The sequence below is a fragment of the Dendropsophus ebraccatus genome, chromosome 14 (genome assembly GCF_027789765.1).
Source record: "Dendropsophus ebraccatus isolate aDenEbr1 chromosome 14, aDenEbr1.pat, whole genome shotgun sequence".
NCBI lineage: Eukaryota > Metazoa > Chordata > Amphibia > Anura > Hylidae > Dendropsophus > Dendropsophus ebraccatus.
In genome coordinates, this window is record NC_091467.1 from 37,976,283 (window position 1) to 37,998,228 (window position 21,946).

The following is a 21,946-nucleotide window of genomic DNA, read 5'->3' on the forward strand; positions in this document are numbered from 1 at the left end:
GTATGGGGCCCCGAAATTCCTGATGGCGGCCCTGGCTCAGTGAAGAAATGTGTGTCACCCATAGCTCCGACACGCAATTTGGCAGGGTATAACATAGCATATGGAATTTGTAATTGTTGCAGCATGCATTTTATCTCCGTGAAGTGCGCACGTTTCTTCTGTATTTCAGCAGAATAATCAGGATCAAACTATATACATTGGCTATTGAGAGATATGTCAGGTTTCTTGTGTGCAGCCTGCAAGATGACATCACTGTCCCTGTAGTGTAGAAGCTTTAACAGCACAGGACATGCGGGCGCCCCAGTGGTGGTGGGCGACCTGGGGGCTCTATCAATAGCATACAGGGGGGACAAAGTGTTGTCTCCAAAGGTGTCCTTAATCCAATTTTTAAAGAATAGTGTGGGATCAGAGCCCTCCACTTTCTCAGGGACTCCAACTATGCGCACATTGTTGCGCAAAGTCTATTTTCAAGTTCATCTGCTTTAAAGGGGTTATCCAGCACTACAAAAACATGGCTACTTTTCCCCCTCTTTTGTCTCCAGTTCAGGTGTGATTTGCAATTAAAGGGGTTATCCAGTGCTACAAAAACATGGCCACTTTTCCCCCTACTGGAGTCTCCAGTTCAGGTGCAGTTTGCAATTAAGCTCCATTTACTTCAATGGAACTGAGTTTCAAAACCCCACCCAAACTGGAGACAACAGTAGGGGGAAAAGTGGCCATGTTTTTGTAGCGCTGGATAACCCCTTTAAGCCCCATTTACTTCAATGGAACTGAGTTTGAAACCCCATCCAATCTGGAGATAAGAGAGGGGGAAAAGTGGACATATTTTTGTAGCGCTGGATAACCCTTTTAAGGAGGAGAGCAGAAATTTGTTAGTCAAGTCATTAACTTTTTGCACATTTTGGTGAATGAAGGAGGGTGGCCACTTGTTTTTGCAGGGAAGCTATGGCTAGATTGCCTTTTGTCACAGCTTGAAAACCTCCCATAGTGTGGGTTCAGGCAGCTCATCCCCCTCCTCCTCCCTCTGTACCTGCACCACATGCTCCCGCTGTACTGCCATGGTGGGACTTGGGATTAGCCCGGACCAGGTTGTCCTGCCCTGGAGAGCGTGGGCTCCGGGGGTTGAGATGCTGCAGGGCCTCCATCTCTGCCCTCTGTATAATTTCTGGCACAGACAGTTTTGTGGCTGCCTTTCCGGACCGTGCTGTGGAGGGGCCGGCGCCATCTTGGGAGTCCCTGTGCACATGCACCGCCGACTCTCTGGTCTCCCGGGTGCCTTTCCACTCCATATCCATGGTCATAATGGACTGTCTGCAGCTGCTGGATGTCACTGAGAAGCAGAGGGGGTTTGTCCTGCCATCTGGAAGCCTGCAGTAGCTCGGTATGTTAGCCGGTGTGCGGGAGCGATGGCTCCGCCCCCTGGGGGAGGTCATTTTTTTATAGTCTTTATCATAAATAATGAGGTTTTATTATAGTTATGTTTTTTATGGATTTATTTATTTTTTATGTTTTATATAAAAATTATTTTTTAAGGGGAAATTATGTAGTTGTATTTTTTATATTTAATATAAAAAAAATTACATTTCCAAAACTTGAATTTTTACTTTTTATTAATCCCACAAAGGGACTTCCGATCGCCAATATAATACACTGTACTACTAGTATGGGGGTTAAACTATGGGGATTGAAGGTTTTTCATAGAGCAGGGACCCTGCTGTCATGACACATCCATGTTCCCATGATATTCTGCACAGGAGACCAGTGCCAGGTTACTTTTTGCCCAGCCGACAATACATATTGTGGTCATTAAGGGGTTAAACACATTTATTTATTTTCTTAAGTTATATATTTTTAAAAGCAGTAAAATAAAATTTAAGTTATATAAATTGACTATGATTGTAATTTTATTAACTTGAAGAACATAGATAACATGTCAGTTTTACCACAGGGTCGGAGGGCATAAAGAGGCACCACCTCCTCCTAAATAAAAAAAAAAAAGTGGAAAAATAAAAGAGTTATGACTCTTAGAAATCAGGGAGGAATAAATGTAAAGCATTGCTTTAGTGTGACCTGGACATTTGAACATCGGTGTCTTTTGGTCATGAAGGGGTTAAAAGATTTCTTTGGAATTATGTAGTTGCTTCTTTTAATTCCACACTATCCCTCTTATACCACAAGGTATAATCCCTTGAAGAATGTGGATTAAAATGTCTTTGTGTAATTATATTTTTCTCTCCATACAGCATTAACCATTTCCACAACTCCTTACATTCTAAGAGCCATAACATTTATTAAAAAAAAATAGGCAGGATTAGTCAGCAAAGGGAATATGGCCTAGTAAAGTCCCCTGTCAGCCATTATCATCACAGCATAGACGGATACTCGACCGTGAGTACTTGTTTTCCTCTTAGTTCCCTTCAGATATATCATTAGTACTTTTGCTTTAAGTTTTGCACACAAATAGAACGGCGCGGGGAAGCCAGTGGCTTTACAGGCATCTACAATCATCTTTTTCACCTTTTTGACTTTTGATTATTGTTTTTATAGACTCTAGATCGAGAAGTTCCATACTCTATCTACTTCAAGTGTGCAGACTGCTATCGCCAGATACACAACTCCGGCACAATCAGAAAGAGGCTGCCCACTGGGACTGGTGAGATGTGTGGTTGGCACTCAAACAGCGCTATCTACCCCTAGGACTGAATGAGCAAAAGTTTTGGTTACAAACTGTAAACAAGATTGTCTATGTAACATTTAAATTTTAATAGAAACACTGAACCTTTCAAGAGAGTATTAGTATAGCGATTCTGCACAGTCTGAACACTGATGTTTGCTTGCATGGCCCTAAATTATCTAAATGTGAACTGCACTTTATCTATTGTTGTTTTATGGAGATTGATTTAATCTTTGGTTATGTATTTTTAAAAAAAATTTTTTTTATGAGTATCTAAAGTGAAGTACAGGGTATCTTTGAGGACTGACTCTTTTGCTTGATCCTGTAGAATAACCCTTCTCATGTGGGCACTCCCCCTATAAGTAGTCCCCCCTCTGTATTAAGGCTTCTCCGACCCCTGTAGGCTACAATCAATCGATCAATCCTTTGTAAAAAAATAAAATAAATAAAAATAAAACAAAACCACATAATCACCTGGCCCTCCAGCCCCACGGCATCTCCTTCCCCAGCCTCGGTGAGTGCATAAGTGATATCATACTAATAATAATGATGCCTGCTGCCACAAGAGTGGCTAGTGGGGCAGGGAGCCAATGCCATCTCACTCTGTCAGTGCACTGCATTTAACTATAGGTGCTCATTAGGAGTAATTATATCTATTACATCTATAATTATATCTATAGGTGTCTATTAGGAGCATAAATGTCAGCACTTGTTTGGGTTCACTGTGTGCTGCTGCCAGTGATCTAAAACATCCACTGGGGGACCAGCTGCAAATGCAACCATCGCCCCTGGACCACCCCAGGCCCCTGGCCCTCCCCAGGTGTAGACCTGTAACGCCTGGAGTAGTGGATCCACTGGACCGGCACCAGCGATGGCACAAACCTCACCAGGGAGCGGAGTCTAAGGGGCCGCTGGTTTTCACCAGAGCCCGCCGCAAGGCGGGATGGACTTGCTGCGGCAGGCGACCCCCAGGTCGCTACCCCTGGCTTGGTTGCTGGTGACGGCAGGCGAGGCGTGGCAGGAGCAGTAGGCAGGAGATGGCACTGGCAAAGGTCTGCAGGTGAGAGCGCACGTGACAGGCTGAACGCAGGAACAGATGGAGTGACAGGGAAACAGGAACCAGGAACAGGGACTAGGGACCGGGTAACGGATAGGACTCAGGAACAGGGACTGGGACCAGGTAACAGATAGGACTCAGGAACAGGGACTGGGACCAGGTAACAGATAGGACTCAGGAACAACAGGGACTGGGACCAGGTAACAGATAGGACTCAGGAACAACAGGGGGCTGGGCCAAACGCTATGGGAAGCATGTAGAGGCTCCAACACTAAGGACAGGGCATGCTGGGATTTATAGGGGAGTGATTGGGTGCAACTACCAATTAGGAGCGCACTGCCCCTTTAAATCTGAGACAGCCGGCGCGCGCGCGCCCTAGGAGGCGGGGACGCGCGCGCCGGCCGGCACAGCGGGAGACAGGAGCGGGGAGAGGTGAGGCGCCCCCCGGGGCCGAGGTGACAGCAGCGCCGGGTCCCCGACTATGGACACCGGCTGCTGCATAGGGCAGGTAGCGGTCGCGGCGGCGGCCCGGAACGCGGGACGCCGCCGCGGCCGTAACAGTACCCCCCCCCTTTGGCCTCCCCCTCTTTCTTGCCTGCAAATGGCACAGGAAGCCACAAAGTCTTTGACATCTTGGGATAGGCTGGGCCACCAGTAGTGGCGAGAGATCCGTTGGCCGGTCTTACGGACTCCCGGGTGCCCGGCCTCCAACGAGGAATGTCCCCAGTTCAAAATACCTCTTCGAAGCGCAGGGTGAACATGAGTCTTTCCGGGGGGTACTCTCTGAAGAGTGGAGGTGACGACTGGTACTAGGCGATCAGGCGGTATAACGTGGCAAGGGACCTTCTGTAAGTTCTTCCGGTGGTGAGAGGACACGACCTTAGTCTTGGGTACGGGGAGAGGGTACACCTCGGCAGAGAAGGCATCCGCCGAGTCTTGGTCTTCTGCCGGTAGGCCGGATAGAGGCTTGGCCGGAACAGGAAATGACATAATACACTTGGTCTGAGGTGACTTGAGACACTGGTGGGAACAGTCCTGACCCCAACTGAGAATCTCCCCGGTTCTCCAGTCCAGCTGAGGGGCATGTTCTTGTAGCCACGGGAGTCCCAGGAGGACCGCGGGGGAAGAATGGGGCAGGACGTAGAAGGATATCTCTTCTTGATGTGAAGGACCCACCTGGAGGACTAAAGATGCGGTCTGGTAGTACACACGGTCGGTAAGAATTTCGCCCGTGACCGAGGAGATAGTCAGGGGCCTGGCTAGTCGGGTCACGGGTAGCCGCCATCTTTGGACCAATGTTGCCGCAATAAAACTGCCTGCTGAGCCAGAATCGAGGAAGGCAGTAGTCTGATGATTTTGTCCTGAGGGAGTCCGGATGGAAACAGGCATAGACAGACTTGGAATGGTGGCATTCGCACCTAGGGACACCTGTCCCACCGGACCTAGGTGCGAGCGTCCTCCGGATGTTTGGGGACGTAGGGAACATCCCAGCCGGAAGTGATCGGAACCACCGCAATAGAGACAGAGATTCTGCTCCAGGCGCCGGATTCTTTCATCAGGCGTCAGGTGAGCCCGTTCCACCTGCATAGGAATCTCAGGAGAGGGCTGGGACATCGAAAGGTCAGGATTCTGGAAAACCGGCGCCAGCTGGGGGTGGCGACGGGAATGGGTTAGTAAATGTTCATGCCGAACCTCCTCCTCCCTCTCCGAAAAACGAGTATCAACTCGGGTGGCCAGTAGAATGAGTTCGTTCAGGGAGGTAGGCAGGTCTCGGGCAGCGAGCACGTCTCTCACTCGACTAGACAGGCCCTTCTTGAAGGTGGCCAACAGGGCGGCCTCGTTCCAGTCCAATTCAGCTGCCAGGGTGCGGAACTGGATGGCGTAGTCACCGACAGAGGAGCTGCCTTGAGAGAGGTTGAGGAGAGCAGTCTCGGCCGAAGAAGCACGGGCAGGTTCCTCAAAGACGGAGCGAAACTCGAATAGGAAGGCCCGGAGATTGGCAGCAACAGGATCATCACGGTCCCACAGTGGCGTGGCCCAGGCCAGGGCTCTACCCTCTAATAGGCTGATGATGAAAGCCACTTTAGAGCGCTCGGTGGAAAACTGACTACTCAAAAGTTCAATGTGCATGGTGCACTGAGTCAGGAATCCTCTGCACAACTTAGAGTCCCCAGAGTACTTGCTTGGGAGAGCCAGTCGGAGTGAAGAAGCAGCGTCAGGAGATGGTGTGCGCTGGGCAGTAGTCTGCTGCTGTAAGGCGGCAGTGAGTTGCTGGATCTGCTGTGACTGTTTCTGGATTTGTTGAGCCTGTTGCGCGACCACTCTGGCGACGTCACGGAGATCTGGCACCTCGCCGGGATCCATGGTTGGAGCCTACTGTAACGCCTGGAGTAGTGGATCCACTGGACCGGCACCAGCGATGGCACAAACCTCACCAGGGAGCGGAGTCTAAGGGGCCGCTGGTTTTCACCAGAGCCCGCCGCAAGGCGGGATGGACTTGCTGCGGCAGGCGACCCCCAGGTCGCTACCCCTGGCTTGGTTGCTGGTGACGGCAGGCGAGGCGTGGCAGGAGCAGTAGGCAGGAGATGGCACTGGCAAAGGTCTGCAGGTGAGAGCGCACGTGACAGGCTGAACGCAGGAACAGATGGAGTGACAGGGAAACAGGAACCAGGAACAGGGACTAGGGACCGGGTAACGGATAGGACTCAGGAACAGGGACTGGGACCAGGTAACAGATAGGACTCAGGAACAGGGACTGGGACCAGGTAACAGATAGGACTCAGGAACAACAGGGACTGGGACCAGGTAACAGATAGGACTCAGGAACAACAGGGGGCTGGGCCAAACGCTATGGGAAGCATGTAGAGGCTCCAACACTAAGGACAGGGCATGCTGGGATTTATAGGGGAGTGATTGGGTGCAACTACCAATTAGGAGCGCACTGCCCCTTTAAATCTGAGACAGCCGGCGCGCGCGCGCCCTAGGAGGCGGGGACGCGCGCGCCGGCCGGCACAGCGGGAGACAGGAGCGTGGAGAGGTGAGGCGCCCCCCGGGGCCGCGGTGACAGCAGCGCCGGGTCCCCGACTATGGACACCGGCTGCTGCATAGGGCAGGTAGCGGTCGCGGCGGCGGCCCGGAACGCGGGACGCCGCCGCGGCCGTAACAAGACCTTAATAAATTTCCCTTCAATATCTTGCGCTCACCATGACATTTGCTAAATATTTTTTTACTTTTGCAGTATTTTCCTATCAAGTGTTCAGTTTGTTGTCTTAACACATTACATATCATTACTTGATAACACATGAAAGTAATCATAGTGTAAGTTCCACATTTTTTTTTTGTTCTGTGTGTTATCGGTCACTTGAGGTTATGTTATATTACAGTAGATCTATATCTGCTGTTTTAAAGAATACTGCTCACTTAAAAAAAAATTCTGGGCCAGAGAGTACTTAATTTGCCCTGTTGCATAACTTGGGCACCATTTATCCTATTGCAATACTTATTGTTTCAGATTACAGATTACATACTTTTTGTAGCATAGAGTTTTAATGACTAGTTGTGACATCGGTCACCCAGACTTTTCCTCAATATAATTCCCATTCAAAGCATTTGAAGGCAGGATTCGGCGCTTAGTCCGCATGGGGGGTTTCCACACAGAATCTCGGCGCAGGGATTTAAAAATTATGACATTTCTTTCAAGCCCCTATTTGAGCTAGATACTATAGTGTGGAACTTGTCATCCATAGTAAGTTTGGATACTTTACTTTACAGGATTCTAAACTATTTCACGTTTCTTTCAGGCCTTTGTTGGACTAATAAAATCCTATGGAGCCATTTCAGGGTTATGTCAGGGAATAAGATTATTGTAGATTTGAGTATCCTACTTAGCAATGAGTCAACCGAACTTCCTGAACCAAGGTTCGTTACTAGCTTTCCAAAAAGGTTGGTTAACCTATCTGAACTTCGTTACGTATCAGAACTGATCTTTTGAACTTCAAAAAGTTCATACGAACCCATTCCATACATATCGCAGTACAGTTAAGTTAAAGTGCAGGTGCAAGGGATTATCCATAATCCCTTATAGACAGCCAATCAGTTGCATATTTACAGGAGCATGCCATCAGCCCACCTGATCAGTGAACTGAATAAATGCACATTGAAGAGAAAGAGATAGGTAGAATCAGGGAGAGGCAGAGATAGGCTGGAAAAGGAAAGAGGCAAGGAGTGAAAAGGTTGATTAGGTAGTGACAGATGAAGGTTTGAGGAGAGTAGCAGTTTAATCTGTGTAGCTGTGAAATAGCTCCTGTCACTTTGTGAATCTCTACACGGTTTGTGTAATAAAGACAACGATTAGCTAAAGTTTATCTGATGATAGCATATATAAAATAATAAAGCTATTACTTACCTGTCCAGACTCCCCCGGATTTCCTGATCACTGCAGCTTTCACTTCTGGTCCTGTCTTTGAAGTGACAGGCTGTCTTGGCCAGTAATTGGCCAAGCGGGACCAGACGGGACCAGAAGTAAGACCTGCAGCTGCGGTAACTAGGGAATCCAACATACAAGGCTGGAGGACACTGGGAACATGTTCAGGTAAGTAATAGTAATTTATTATTTTACACCAAAGCAAGGGCTACACGGACATCGCTAATAATGTCCGTGCTGCCCTTGCTGCACGATAATCGAGCTGTGTAACATGGTCTGTAAGCATGTGCCGGAACATCGGGCCATGTAATATCACCCTTAAAATTACCTGTCAGGTGACATCTTCAGTGCTTTCAATCACGTCATGTGACATTGTGAGTGTTTAATAAAAACTGTGTCTGGCTGGATAAAAACCAGTCATCCAACTTTTCAGCATCAATTTAACCCTGTGTAGCAACTGTCAGGTTTTCTTTTGAAAATTTCAAAATGTACAAAGTCTGGCCCTTCTCAGGGTATGCCCAGTGTCAGTAGCAGGAATAGTAGTGAAGGTGTGAGAGGCAGAGGCACAAATGGTCGTGGTGGTGTTAGCTGGAGGTTTGGCAATAGGGTGCATCTACCTATAAGATCCAGTGGTCATGTTTTGACCAGCCAGCCTGTAGTCCTGGATTGGTTAACACAGAGTTTGGGCTCCACAGCCAGTAGCAGTAGCAGCCATCACTTGGCAGGATACTCGGGCACCACTGTTGCGTGGCAAGGGGAGACACATACCCATGCTTCTTTTCCAATCCCTGTCCGAGTCCATGGCCAGAAGACAGCAGTATGCTAGCAGGCATTTCATGATGCATAAGCTGAATGGTCATCAAGTTTATTGTCAGGCAGTCCCTCCCATACCAGGTAGTCGACTCCAAAACATTCAGAAACTTGATGGCTTGTGCCCATCCCAAGAGGACAGTCCCAAGCAGGCATTATTTTTCCAAGAAGGCAGTTTCCGCACTTCACAGTTACGCACAGAACAAGGTTGGGCTGTCCTTGGGCCTCCCTGTTTCCAATCGGGTGCACCTCAGTGCTGACGTCTCGAGGTACAGCTACGGTCAAGGACAGTACAAGCCGGACACTGCCCACTTGATTTAAGTCCTTCCCTTCCAGGAGAGTCGCAGCAGCATCTGAAAATTGTCCAGGACACGGTACTCTTGCCTCCATGATGCCTTTGTGCCCATTTTTCAGACACTTCATCTTCTGCCTCCACCACCTTGACCTCCTCCTCTCATCAGTCCGGAGTCCTGGGGTCATACCACTGATGCCAGGGCTGTTGCTGTCAGTCTGTCAGCCACACTGCACGGTCAGCCACACTGCACAGGAACTGTTTAGCTGCATCCTAAAGGACCCTATTAAGATGTTCTGTAAACTTAAGCAATTCATTATGTTGCATGGAACGCCCTCCTCAAGACTCACAGAGGGCATGGTCTACTGGGACATCAACTGATCCGACTGATCCGATTTTTTTAAGCCAAAGCCAGGACTGTAAACAGAGAACAGGTCATAAAGAATGATTGAGATTTCTCCTCTTTCCAAATGTATTCCTGGCTTTGGCTTCAATAATCCGTCAGATAAATCTGTGTGTGTGTAATAGGGTCATGGGCCCTCCACCAATTTCACATTGATCAGTCAGTACAGTTCAATTGCACTGTCAGTAGAGTTCAATCTCACAGGCGCATCCCGTTCCATGTCCACAAGCTTGTGGAGAAAGAACTTCAAGACTTGAAGAAATCTGTATCAGTCGTTTGTCTTTCAACATGTTTGAAGACAAACAATTCCACGGGACGATTATCTGCCGTAACGGCCGATATCGGTCAAATACGGACATTTATCGTTCCGTGGAATAGGGCCTTTAGAAAATAGCTGCCATAACCTCTGCAAGCCAACCTCAAAATATATCAGATGTCTGGAGTTTTCTCGGATCGGTCACTGTAGACATTTGATACCTGATCTGGCTACTTTTTCTGAACCCCTATGACACAAAAAAGATGCTTCTTTGACATGGACTGCTGAACATCAAACAGTATTTGAGACACTAAAGTCCAGTCTGACTAGTGACACAGTCATGGCCTATTCTGAAGTCTACAGAGCTAATTGTGGATGCCAGTCCTGTAGGTCTTGGTGCAATTTTAACACAGATGAACAAAACTGGCAGCATTTCTACAGTCTCCTATGCAAGCAATGCTCTAACAGAGACAGAACATTGCTATTCCCAAACTTAGAGGGAAGAGGGATTTTGTGTGGGGAGGCCTTGATTTCCATCTTTACCTTTTTGGTCATCCATTCACAGAGGTAGGTGATCATAAACCACTCAATTTAATCTTCAATAGAAATTCTTCAAAGACTGTTGAATGCTGGCTACTCTGCCTACAGAACTACCACTCTCATTTCAGATAAGAGGCAAAGGCTGGGAACCCTGCAGATTACTTTTCAAGACAGCCTTCACCACAACCTGCCAAGGACGGCATGCCTGCAACTGTCTTGAGCATGTATATTTTGATGTTGCACATTCTGTACCAAGAGCAATGACCTTTGAGGAAATTACACAAGCGGAGTCTGTCTTCCTACTCAAGTTATTAGACACTGTTCGGTCTAAGAACCAGTGCTCACCTTCCATCACAGGATCAAACAGGAGATTTGCTGGCCTTCTTTAATGCAAGGCATTCCCTCTCTGTTTCTGATTCAGAGTGCTACTGTGTGAGAATTGCCTGCCTGGTCATACTTCAGAAACTTCAAACCGGAGTGCTCGATCTGGCTCATGAGGCTTCATTAATTATGTTCTGCAGTAAAACCATTTCTAATAGTTAAACTTCTCCTGCAGTTTCTCACAGCCCCTACCCCTACCCCCCCCCCCCCTGCTCGCTACCTGTGCGTGTAATAGCACAAACAGCAAGCAGAGAACAAGGAGGGAACGAATGCTGACCTAACCGGTCGGCACTTGCTTCCTCCTCTTAATTGTACTGTGTAATACAGCATTCACTGCTGCCAGTTTATTTCTTAAGCTGGCCACATATCTCACCTGTATACCTTTACCATTGCGGTCAGTATCCTTTATACCATATGAAACAGAGAGCTAGGTACCCACACTAACAACTGCATTGGGTAATCTATCTCATAGATCACATTGGGGGTCTCAAAGGACACAGCCACTGCTAGCCATATCTCCTACCACTTAGGGTGGTATTCCACAGTCCGACCAGGGCCCAATCAACGATGTAAACGAGCGCTGATGTGCTAGATCAATCGTTTAGCGAGGGCTGCAGGGACATCGTTACCGATGTCCTTGCAGCCCTTGCTTCATACTTTACCTGTCCAGGCTGCAGGTCTTCTCCCAGTCCCACGAGCAGCAGAAGATTTGGCGCGGCCTGTCTAAACTGACAGAACGCTCAGACAATCACTGGCTGCGGTGGTCCCGACCAGTGATTGACTGAGCGGTCTGTCAGCTCAGACAGGCGCTCCAAAGCTGCTGCAGCGTGGAACCGGGAGAAGAAGACCTGCAGCCTGGACAGGTAAAATAGGATGTCTGTGAAATCGTCGGTCGCCCGCCACGCCCGCTATTCCACGTAGCGATGCGCGGGTGGCGACCGATGATTTTAGGTTTGAACCTAAATGAACCATCAGCCGATGACATGATCATCGGCTGTGTATTACCTCCTCGTAGGGCTGGACGATATGGCCCAAAAATTAAATCTTGATACATTTTAGATTTAAATATCATTACAGTGGTACGTTGGTTTAAGAGTAACTTGGTTTAATAGTGTTTTGCAAGAAGATCTCACAGTTTTCCAAAATTGTAACTTGAAATAAGAGCATCGCTTTGGTTTAAGAGCTCCCTGTACTGGGTGGGAGGGCGAGTGGGGGAGGGGCATAGGCTGCACAGGGTGGTCTACAGCACTGTACTCTGACCCAGGAAGTCTCCCTCACTCTCCAAATCATAGCAGATCCACTTCAGGTTGGGGCTTACATCACGGGACAGGACTGTGGAAGTAATCTCTTCATTGCTGTAACCTCTCTCTACCTGGACAGAGAGTGCTGCTATACTTTGCCCACATATGCCCTGCTCATTCCTTCACAGTCTTTCACACAGCTGTATAGATTAGTTTCTCTCACTTTCCTCCTGCATAGTGATTCCCACATCCTGATTGGTCCATGCTGAACACACACACCTCCTTCCCCATTGCTGTCATGTGACCACACAGACCTCTGACAGCAGCCCTGCTTCTCTATCCTAGCCTATTGTACTATGCTTCTGCATTATGGGGATCTTCAGTTCCACCCTGTAGCTACAAACTGCTGCTGTTACATGTTATTCAGAATAAAAAGAAAATCATTATTTTTGGGGTGTGGAACCAGTTTTATGCATTTCAATAATTTCTTATGGGAAGATTTGCTTTAGTTTAAGAGTGATTTGGATTACAAGGACGGTCCCGCAAATAATTATGCTCGTAACCCAAGGCACCACTGTATTTTTCTAAATAAATAGCAAAAAAAATACACCAAGACACAGGTCAAGCAGTAGTAGCAGCTGTTCTTGGAAGAATAAGCTGCAAAATTAGCATTTCAGCATCATGAGACTACACTCGCTCACCTGACCTTCCTTATACCCCTGTGCCCCTCTACATTCCCCCTAAAAGATTATCATGCCGTCTGCCCTCCACACATTCCCTGTAATATTACCATGCCATCACATTTCTCCTATAAAATTACCTTGCCCATAGTGCCCCTCACATTCCCCATACAAGACCTACTGTCTTCCTGTGCTCCCTAGGTCCCCCTATTCGACATTGCCATGCCTCAAATTAGTATTATCTTATGGCCTGAGAGCACTGTGATGAGAATCTTGTATTCTGTTGGGACCTCAGAGAAGTAGACAGGGAGAGAAGATTTAGGGCAGGCACACTGCTGAGCACAGTGTGGCACTTTGAGCGACCATGGGCTCCCTGAGAGTCTCAGGCGTTCGCCCCAAATGCCTATACAATAATCTGCCACTGCTGCTGACCTCAGACCTCCTCAAGGTCTGCTCTGTTAACCCTTTTTGTACTGCAGTATGTAAGTGATATTACAGAATATTACTGTACATTATTTACATTCTGCAGTACAGAAAGAGTTAAAAGCAGAACGGAAGGTTATTCTCAGCCTCTTGCACTGTGCGAAGGCCAGGTCGGAGTTCGGCAATGCAGATAAGAGATGAATGTAGCATCCCTGCTGCTGTTAACCCTTCCTTTTCTAAAGTGTGGTAAGTGATGCAGAGTATAAATACTCTGCATTATTCAAAGGGTTAACAGCAGGAAGCACTTTAGAAGCCCAATAGAGAACTGTTTCCTCCATGCCCCATGTATGATCTCTGTCTAAGTTAGCAACACAAGCGCTCTGACGCAGTACGGCCAGAGCTAGTTAGCGGTCCGGATGTCGCCTGAGGGCTGTACATTGCCCGTGTCTGCTCTAAGTCTAGAAGAAAGAATGTTTCACTATCAGTACAGACACAGATTTTTTTTTACTGTAAACTATGGAACTCTCTGTCACATGATGTCTTGGAAGGCTTGGATACTTAAAAAAAAAAATATATATATATAATATTTCACGTTATGGGCACAAGATTTCATGTGACAGGATGTTGATCTGGGGATTTATTTTGATTGCCATATTGGGGTCAGGAAGAAAATTCAGCACAGTGGTGTAATAGGTTGAACTTGGTGGACTCTTCTCTTTTTTCAACCTTTCAACCAATCTATGTAAACTATATTTGTGTTTCGCTCGAAAAGACTACAGTCGCTCACCTGACCTTCCTTATCGCCCTACCACATGGGTCGCAGAACACAGATTATGTTGCCTCCACGCTCCAGACCAACGAACCCTTTACCCTGGAGAAACTCTGGCCAGAAGTTGACCCCTACTACATCTAGCATACTGTATAAACTGATTCCCCACACTCTGAAGTCTCTGCTCACAATCCCATTATGCTCTCACAGTCCCTGTCACATGACTCTACTGAGAGTCAATCCGATGAACACCGTTAGCATCTTCCCTTCGGAACCCCTGCCTGTGAACATGTCAATTCTTTGAGCTGAGAGGCACAGAGAGGCCTCCCATTGAAAGAGATAGCAGGCGGGATTCGGTGCGGAGTCAGCGGGTGGGGATTCCGAGCGGATTTTCTGTTCCAATTCCGTTGTGTGAATAGGCTCTTATTCTTGTTTAAGTGGTTATTCTAATATTGTCTGGCAGGGCTACACTGAAGTTTCCCAGAACCCATGTGCCACTGCTGGTTCTGTGTATATGTAGGTACTGAAGGTAGATATGTGATTGGGTATTTATTATAAGTGTTAGGCCGGGTTCACACTACGTATAACAACGGACGTATTTCATAACAACTGCAGTATTTGCGCAAACAACGGCCGTTGTTATGAAATACGGCCGTGTTTTTTACATTGTGTGAACATAACCTTATCATGTTTAAAGGGGTAGTGCGGCGTTTAACATTTATTCACTAAATAACACACATTACAAAGTTATACAACGCACCACCAACTAGGTATACCGCACCACACTTCCGGGGTGGGGGGAACATGGGGAAGGGGGGCCATTCACTTAAATAGCACACATTACAAAGTTGTATAACTTTGTAATGTGTGTTATTTAGTGAATTAGTATTAAACGCCGCACTACCCCTTTAAGTACTCTGGACTTATACCACTCCGAGCCCCATGACAAGTGCTGTAGTGGTACTGCAACATCAGCCCTTGCAGAAAACAACTAGCACCCTGGGTTATCTTCACAACATTGTTTGGTCTCCAAGAATCCTTCTTATGTGTCCGGTCTCCTTTGTGAGTTATCCAGTGTTTACAAATGTCTTTTCTATTGCGTGTCTGTATCAGCTATTTTGTACCTTTGCCTTTAAAGTCTTAGGGCCCTATTACATGGAGGGATAATGGGCCGAATTGGGCCGATTTGGGCGATTACTGCTCTGTGTAGTAGAGACAACAAGCAGCTGATGACAACAATGGCTGATCGTTGGTTTAGGTTTTAAGACCTAAAATCGTCGGGCACTGACTGCACCTTGCTACTTGTAATAGTGATGCGCAGCCAATGGCTAATGATTGCCCATACACCCTGATACCTTACCTCTGCCTGCTCCCGGTCTTCTCTACTGTCCTTCACAGCTTCCATTTCCTGGAAGTTGACAGGCCGCTCAGCCAATCACAGGAGGCTGCAGAGCACAGGAGAGAAGACTGGGAACGGGAAGAGGTAAGGTATCAGGTGTTTGGGCAAGGGCTTCATGGACATTGCTAACGATGTCCATGCGGCCCTTACTGCCCGATTATCAGGCCGTCTAATAGGTCCAGTAAACGAGTGCCAATCTAGCAGATCAGTACTCGTTAACTAAAATGATCGGTCCGTAGTCAGCCCATGAAATAGGACCCTTACTGGTTCTTGTTTGACTCCTCCTCCAATATGCCTCAGACCACTCTGTACACATCACACAATGCCTTCTCTATCACCTCTACATGACCTATGATGGCCAATATGAAGATATGTTCCTTGAATGTTAAGGGGCTCAATGAACCCATTAAATGTAATCATTTATATTTATACTCCCAAAACAGAGAAACTCAATTTAAGACATCACAAATTCCCTCCTGTAAGAACCGATATTACCCACTTTGGAATCATAGTATATGCGATACTATGGGGTATCCATTGCGATACAAAAAGAAACTCTTCACCAAGTGCTTGATTCCAAATCTAACCCAGACAGACAATTTCTGTCCCTTAAGCTTTCCTTAAACCAATAATTTGGCGACGGCCTACCGTTTGTCTTATAAGGATATATCAACTGTACTGTAGATGCCACAGTGGATACACTCTTCAGTAGGTCCTCCCTCCCCTTAAGTGCGGTGTGTAAAATTAAAAGGAGGTTAGGGTACATGAAGTTAATGGACATTTTGAGATTACTTTACTCAAAAGAGCGTGACTACACCTTTGTCTCTATAACTCATAATTCATATGATCACTTAGATTATGCATTTGCATTGTTTTTTCTCCTAGACTGCTCCCCTCAGTCCAGGATAACACCCCTACTTTTTATGGCTTTGAAATTTGGTTTTCATTTTGGTTGGGGGCTTGTACATGAGGCAGGGGATCGGATAAGGTTCGTAGGACAATAGCCAACTTCTAAGGCATAGGGATGCCTCTACTAGCCCTATTATTAAATGGAAGGCGCTATTAAACGAGAAGGCATTATTAAATGTGTTCTCTGTGGCATCCTCATATCTAACGCAGCCCAATTTAAAAAATATTAGATCAATCGATATAACTAAATGGACAGATAAATTATTCAAATTGGAAAGAGAACACAAGGGTCCTGAATCCGGTAGTGGGAGGGGCACTCCTTGAGACTGTGAGGAGCAAACGAGCGATGTCTGCTGGGGGGGCTGCCCGGGTGATCTCTTGATCGTCCAGGCAGCCCACAGCATATAGCAGCGGTCTGCTGCTGCCACTCCTATTCCATGTAGTGACGGCAGCAGATCGTTGCTATATGAGTCATTTGTCGCTCATGTCGGCTGATCGTTGTGTTCTGTTACACAGGACGATTATGGGCTGCAACGGCCAATAATCATTCCGTGTAATAGGGCCTTAAGGCTGCACTTCAAAGAATAATTGATCAGAGGAGAGGCTTCCAGCCACGATAGATTATACTTCATAGTTATACTATGAATCTTCTAACAAAAGAGGCCACCTTCTGCCTTGTGCTCTCCAACCACACCCGCCTACCTCATACATTATAGCCCTGACAACGTCTAGAGGGGATAAAGTGTATGTCACAGGGGACATCCTACAGGAGTTCCAGTCTTACTTTGAACATCAAAGATCTGAAAGGGAGCAAATGCCCCGGGCCCCAAGCAGATTCATACCTCGGTTCTATAAAAAAAAATGCAGGAGGAGATTGGCTCCCCCCTACTTCCCCCCCCCCACAGTATGTGTAATTCTATTGCTTTGGGAGCCACATTTCCTAGCCAGGCACTTATGGTCCACATTTGTGTTATCCCTAAACTGGAGAAGGACCCCTTATTTTGTAGTAACTATAGACCCTTAATAAAAAGAACATTAAGATATATTCTAAAATTTCAGTAAATCGGCTTAAACCATTTATCCCAGATTTTATCCATAATGCGCAAGTCAGATTTGTTCCTGGGCCAAGAGGCCAAGCATAATACTGTAAAGACTCTCCTTCTATTTCCTAGAGTAAAGACCCTTGCTCTCTCATTATGCCTCCTCTAGGTCGACACTGAAAAGGCTTTCCATTGAGTCGACTGGGATTTCCTGCATTAGGTCCTTTATAAGCAGGTGATGATGTCCATTCTCCCTTCTTCTATATATGCTCATCATCAAGAATCACGGTAGGAAGCGCCTCCTGCAAGATTTTCGTGGACAATTTGCTTCTCTGGTAGATTTTCCAAAAATTCTTAGGGTTTGAAATCTGTGGGTCTCTCAGCAATTATAAATTAAAAATATTGATCGTCTCGGTGGACAGAGAGGAGGTGGAAATGTTGATATCCTCTTTCTCGTTTAAATAGGCACCCTCTCATATCACCTACTTGGGTGCTAGAAACTTTACTCCAGCGGGAGATCAGCAAAGATTTAAAGAATTGGTCACAACTTCTAGTCTTGGGACTGAATAGGATGCATTTAAAGGAGAAGTCCAGTGAAAATTGTGAAATATTGTTTCCCCCCCCCCCCCCACAAGTTATACAAATCACCAATACACACTTATTACGGGAAATGCTTATGAAGTCCTTTTTTCCCTGCATTGACTACTGCATCAAGGCTTCACTTCCTGGATAAAATGGTGACATCACGACTTAACTCACAGGGCTGTGTGGGCCGTGGCTGCTTTATAAGCATTTCCCATAAAAAGTATATATTGGTTATTTGTAGAACTTTTGAGGGGCAATACAATACTTTAATAAAAATGATGTTTATCAAATGATGCCAGATTAAATTAAACATTATTAAACATATTGTAAATGTCACAGAGGGGTGGGGAAATTGTCACGCTGGGGACTGGCCAGCCTGCCTCCAGTGCTTCGTGCCTGGCTGATGCTCGGTATTAGACCTGCACCGCGGCACTGGCATCTTCGTGTCGGCGCCGGTCTATTTATGTAAAATAAAAAAAAACGATGTACTAGTGGTACATCTGCTTTACGGGTGCATTCACACGTACAGGATCCTCAGCAGCACCGCAGGAGATTTAATGGTGCAGATTTGATGCTGTTCAGTTATTTAGATCAAATCTTCTGCAGATCTACTGCAGATCCGAACCATCAAATCCGCTGCAATACGGTGTGTGAAGCTACCCTAAAGTTAAATCTGAAGCTGTAGGATTTTAGCCCATTTAACCCTTTTCCTGGCAACTTCCAGCTCTAACATCCACTTCTTTCACTTCTCTTGTAATGTTCCCCTGACTGGGAGGGAAACAAATCAGGTGCACCACAAGCGCCATCTTCCATCTCTGCGGTGCAGGCGTGGTGAGTGCAGGTAAAGAGATGGTGATGGCCCACTGCCCCTGCACCGCTAAGATGGCGCTTGCGGTGCACCTGATTATTTTCCCCCCAGCCTGGTAAATGTTACAAGAGAAGTGGATCTTAGTGCTGAAAAAGCTTAAATGGCCAAAATCCTACAGCTTCAGATGTGTTAAGTACGATCAACTTTGCTTTATAAGACGCATTAACTTTTTCTTCCCACTTGGCGAGAAAAACAGTGTGTCTAATAAAGCGAAAAATATGGCTTTTTTTTTTTACAAGCACAGATGTTTCTAAATATTCTCTTTTTTGTTTTTTTCACAGATAAATGCATCAATCAAAATTTACCAGTACTATAAAGTAAAACGTGTCATGAAAAAACAAGCCCACAATCACTTGGATAAATAAAAGCATCCCAAAATAATGACCACAATAAGGCCCCTTTCACACTTCAGGAAAATCTGTCCGTTTTACTTATCAGGAATTCCAGTCAGGGTGTCCGTTCAGGAAAACAGGTCCAGAAATTATAGAATCTGTCCTATTTTCATCAGGATTTCCTGAAAAGGTGCCCCCATAGAAGTCTATGGGAGCTGAGGAAACCCTGATGCTTTTCTGATACTTCCCTGATAAAAACTGATTACTGTTAGGAAATCCTCATCGTTTCTGGACGGTTTCCTGAAGACTTTTAAGGCCTCCTGATCAGGATTTCCTGACAGAAAAAACTGACACTGACGTGTGAATGGGGCCTGAGAGACACATATCAGATTTGCAAAATGGGCCTTGGTCCTTAAAGTGTAACTGTCATTAAAAAAATTTTTTGACATGTCATATTGTAAGTCTATAGAGCCCGACTCACTAAGACGGGAGCGGACCCACATTTCTCACATATTACATCAACTAAAATACAAGAAATATACCAGTAAACTAGAAATAATTACAACAAATAGAAAGATGATTTTCATAGATTTTTTTCATGACCATACAAAAAAATACAAACCTCCAGCGTGCAGCATAGCCATGATTATTGATGGGAACCAGGAGGTCTCTGTATTGGAAGCCTGGAAGGAGTTCTGGAGATCTGTGTAAAACACTCCAATGGAGGAAGGAAACCCGAGAGTCAATCCATGGATTAAACCTGCTGCAACAAGAACTCCCCATGCCCATGGCCCATCAGGGGTCTCCATTTTTACTCTTTTCACAGGCGGCTCCTTCTGGGTAATCTGTACAGTAAGATATGTGTAAATGCACACATGTTATGAAACAATGTAGTACCTTTTTATAAACACATATATTTAGTCACATAATTACCGTACATAGTTACATACAAAAAAACATCAAGTTCAAACTACTGTGCTGATCCAAAGGAACAGAAATAAAGGGGGATCTGCACAGCCTATATCAATAGGTGCTCTATGACATACCTGTATAAATCACAAGACAAAAAAAAAAAAGAAAGGAGATATGTACCGTAAAGCACTCCGAAAGACAATATATCTGAAAAGTATAAATAAATATTTATTATTGTAATACAAATATCCCAAAGGAAGGCAAAAAAAAGTCTAGTATGGCAATTGCACCATACTAGAGGAAAAAGCTAAATGAATCCCTGGATCACTGTCTGACCCTTATAAATCTAGTCACTGTAACTTGAAAAATTATAATGTGTTTTTGTTTTTTGTTTTGTTTTTTGTTTCTATAATGGGGTATAGGGGGTAACTATTTACTATATAGGGGCACAAAGGGCATTATTAGCACATGGAGGAGCAGGAAAACATTCCTACTTTAGGGTATAAACCCACACACCGTATACACAGCGTATTTACTGCTGCGATACGCAGCGAATACGCAGCAAAAACGCAACAAATACGCAACAAAAACGCAGCAGATTAGATCTAAATAACTGAACTCAGCATTAAATCTTCACTATCAAACTGCTGCGTATTTGCTGCGTATTTGTTGCGTATTTGTTGCGTATTTGCTGCGTATACGGTGTGTGGGTTTGTACCCTTATGTGGCAAAGGGGAAGCATTATTAGCTTCTGAGGTTTAGGGGAGCAATAATACTATATGGTGGCACGGTGGATGCATGATTACTGTATGGGGCACAGCGGATGCATAATTACTATATGGGCACAGAGGGCCAAGTTCACGTGCTGTAAGACAGCGGTCATTCTGTGACACGGCCATGTCACAGAACGGCTGCTGTCTATGATGTTTACCCCGGCCGCTACTGCAGTACCAGCTGTATGAACATCACTTCATGTTAATTGGAATGGGGAACATTCGGGTGTGCCCAAGCTCCAATTAACCATAGCAAACAATGTAAAGTACAGCCGTGAGCCGTACTTACATTGTGTGCACTGCTTATTTTGTTCACTGCTTACTTTGTACTATTCAGTGAATAGCAGCCGCACTGCGGCTGTTGTTCCATAGAAAACATAATATCAGATTTCCAATAAATAGCAAGCAGTGTTGCAATCTGCAACAACGAACGTTGTTTATTGAAAAAATATTGAATATTGAAAATATTGAATTGGGCCTAAGGGCTCATATTTACTGCTGTATGAAAGCACAGAAAAGCCTTATAACTGTAATATATATATATATATATATATATATATATATATAGATATATACACATTATTGGGCATTGTTACTGTAAGGGGGCTTAGGGGGCAATATTATTGCATGGGAATACAAGGGGCATTATGATTGTATGAGGGCAAAGTGGGAGCCCTCACAAGGGCATCATTAATGAGTGGAGGCATTATTTGTGAAAGGGATCACACTTGGGGCATTACAAATGTGCGGAGGGCACAGTTAGGGCCATTATTAGTGATTCCATTATTACCATATGAAGAGATGAGTCACAGATGGAAAGAAGTTTTCATAGCCATCTGAATCGTATAATGAGGGATTATTTGGCCCTTGTTTAGTTCTGATTAGTAAGTGCAGGACTCTGAGGTGTAGCTATGTTATCCTGCACCCAGGACAAAGATTCAGCTTCCTGAAATAACCTTTTGCCTTTATGATGAATTATTATAGGAGAATTCCAGACTGATGAGAATTGTGTCTACATTAGAGATGAGCGAGTAGTGAAATATTGTAAAGCTCAAAATTTGATTTGAACAGACCGCGATGTTCGACTGTTCGATCGAATTTCTGGGAGAAAAACTGCAGCCTATTCTTCACAGTGAGCAGCAGCTACTTGCATGTCTGTAAGAATAAGCTAATGTGCTG

The 21,946-nt window shown here is 45.6% G+C and overlaps 1 protein-coding gene and 1 long non-coding RNA gene across 6 annotated transcripts in view; one reads left to right on the forward strand and one right to left on the reverse strand.

Moving 5' to 3' along the window:
- The window catches only part of SLC16A5 (solute carrier family 16 member 5), a 63,861-nt gene that overhangs the window by 36,895 nt on the left and 5,020 nt on the right, over positions 1–21,946 (reverse strand). For 4 of the 5 annotated variants that reach the window (XM_069952773.1, XM_069952772.1, XM_069952776.1 and 1 more), the window contains exon 2: positions 19,705–19,927. In XM_069952773.1, the coding sequence (XP_069808874.1) occupies positions 19,705–19,891 (187 nt within the window). In that variant the 5' untranslated portion in view covers positions 19,892–19,927. Of the gene's footprint in view, positions 1–19,704; positions 19,928–20,174; positions 20,202–21,946 lie in introns of all 5 variants that reach the window. The other variant, XM_069952775.1, reaches the window with a different exon arrangement.
- Positions 2,545–20,360, forward strand: LOC138772402 (uncharacterized). The gene is made up of 3 exons (XR_011359759.1): positions 2,545–2,653; positions 17,467–17,532; positions 19,032–20,360. It is a non-coding gene; the product is annotated as an uncharacterized lncRNA (long non-coding RNA).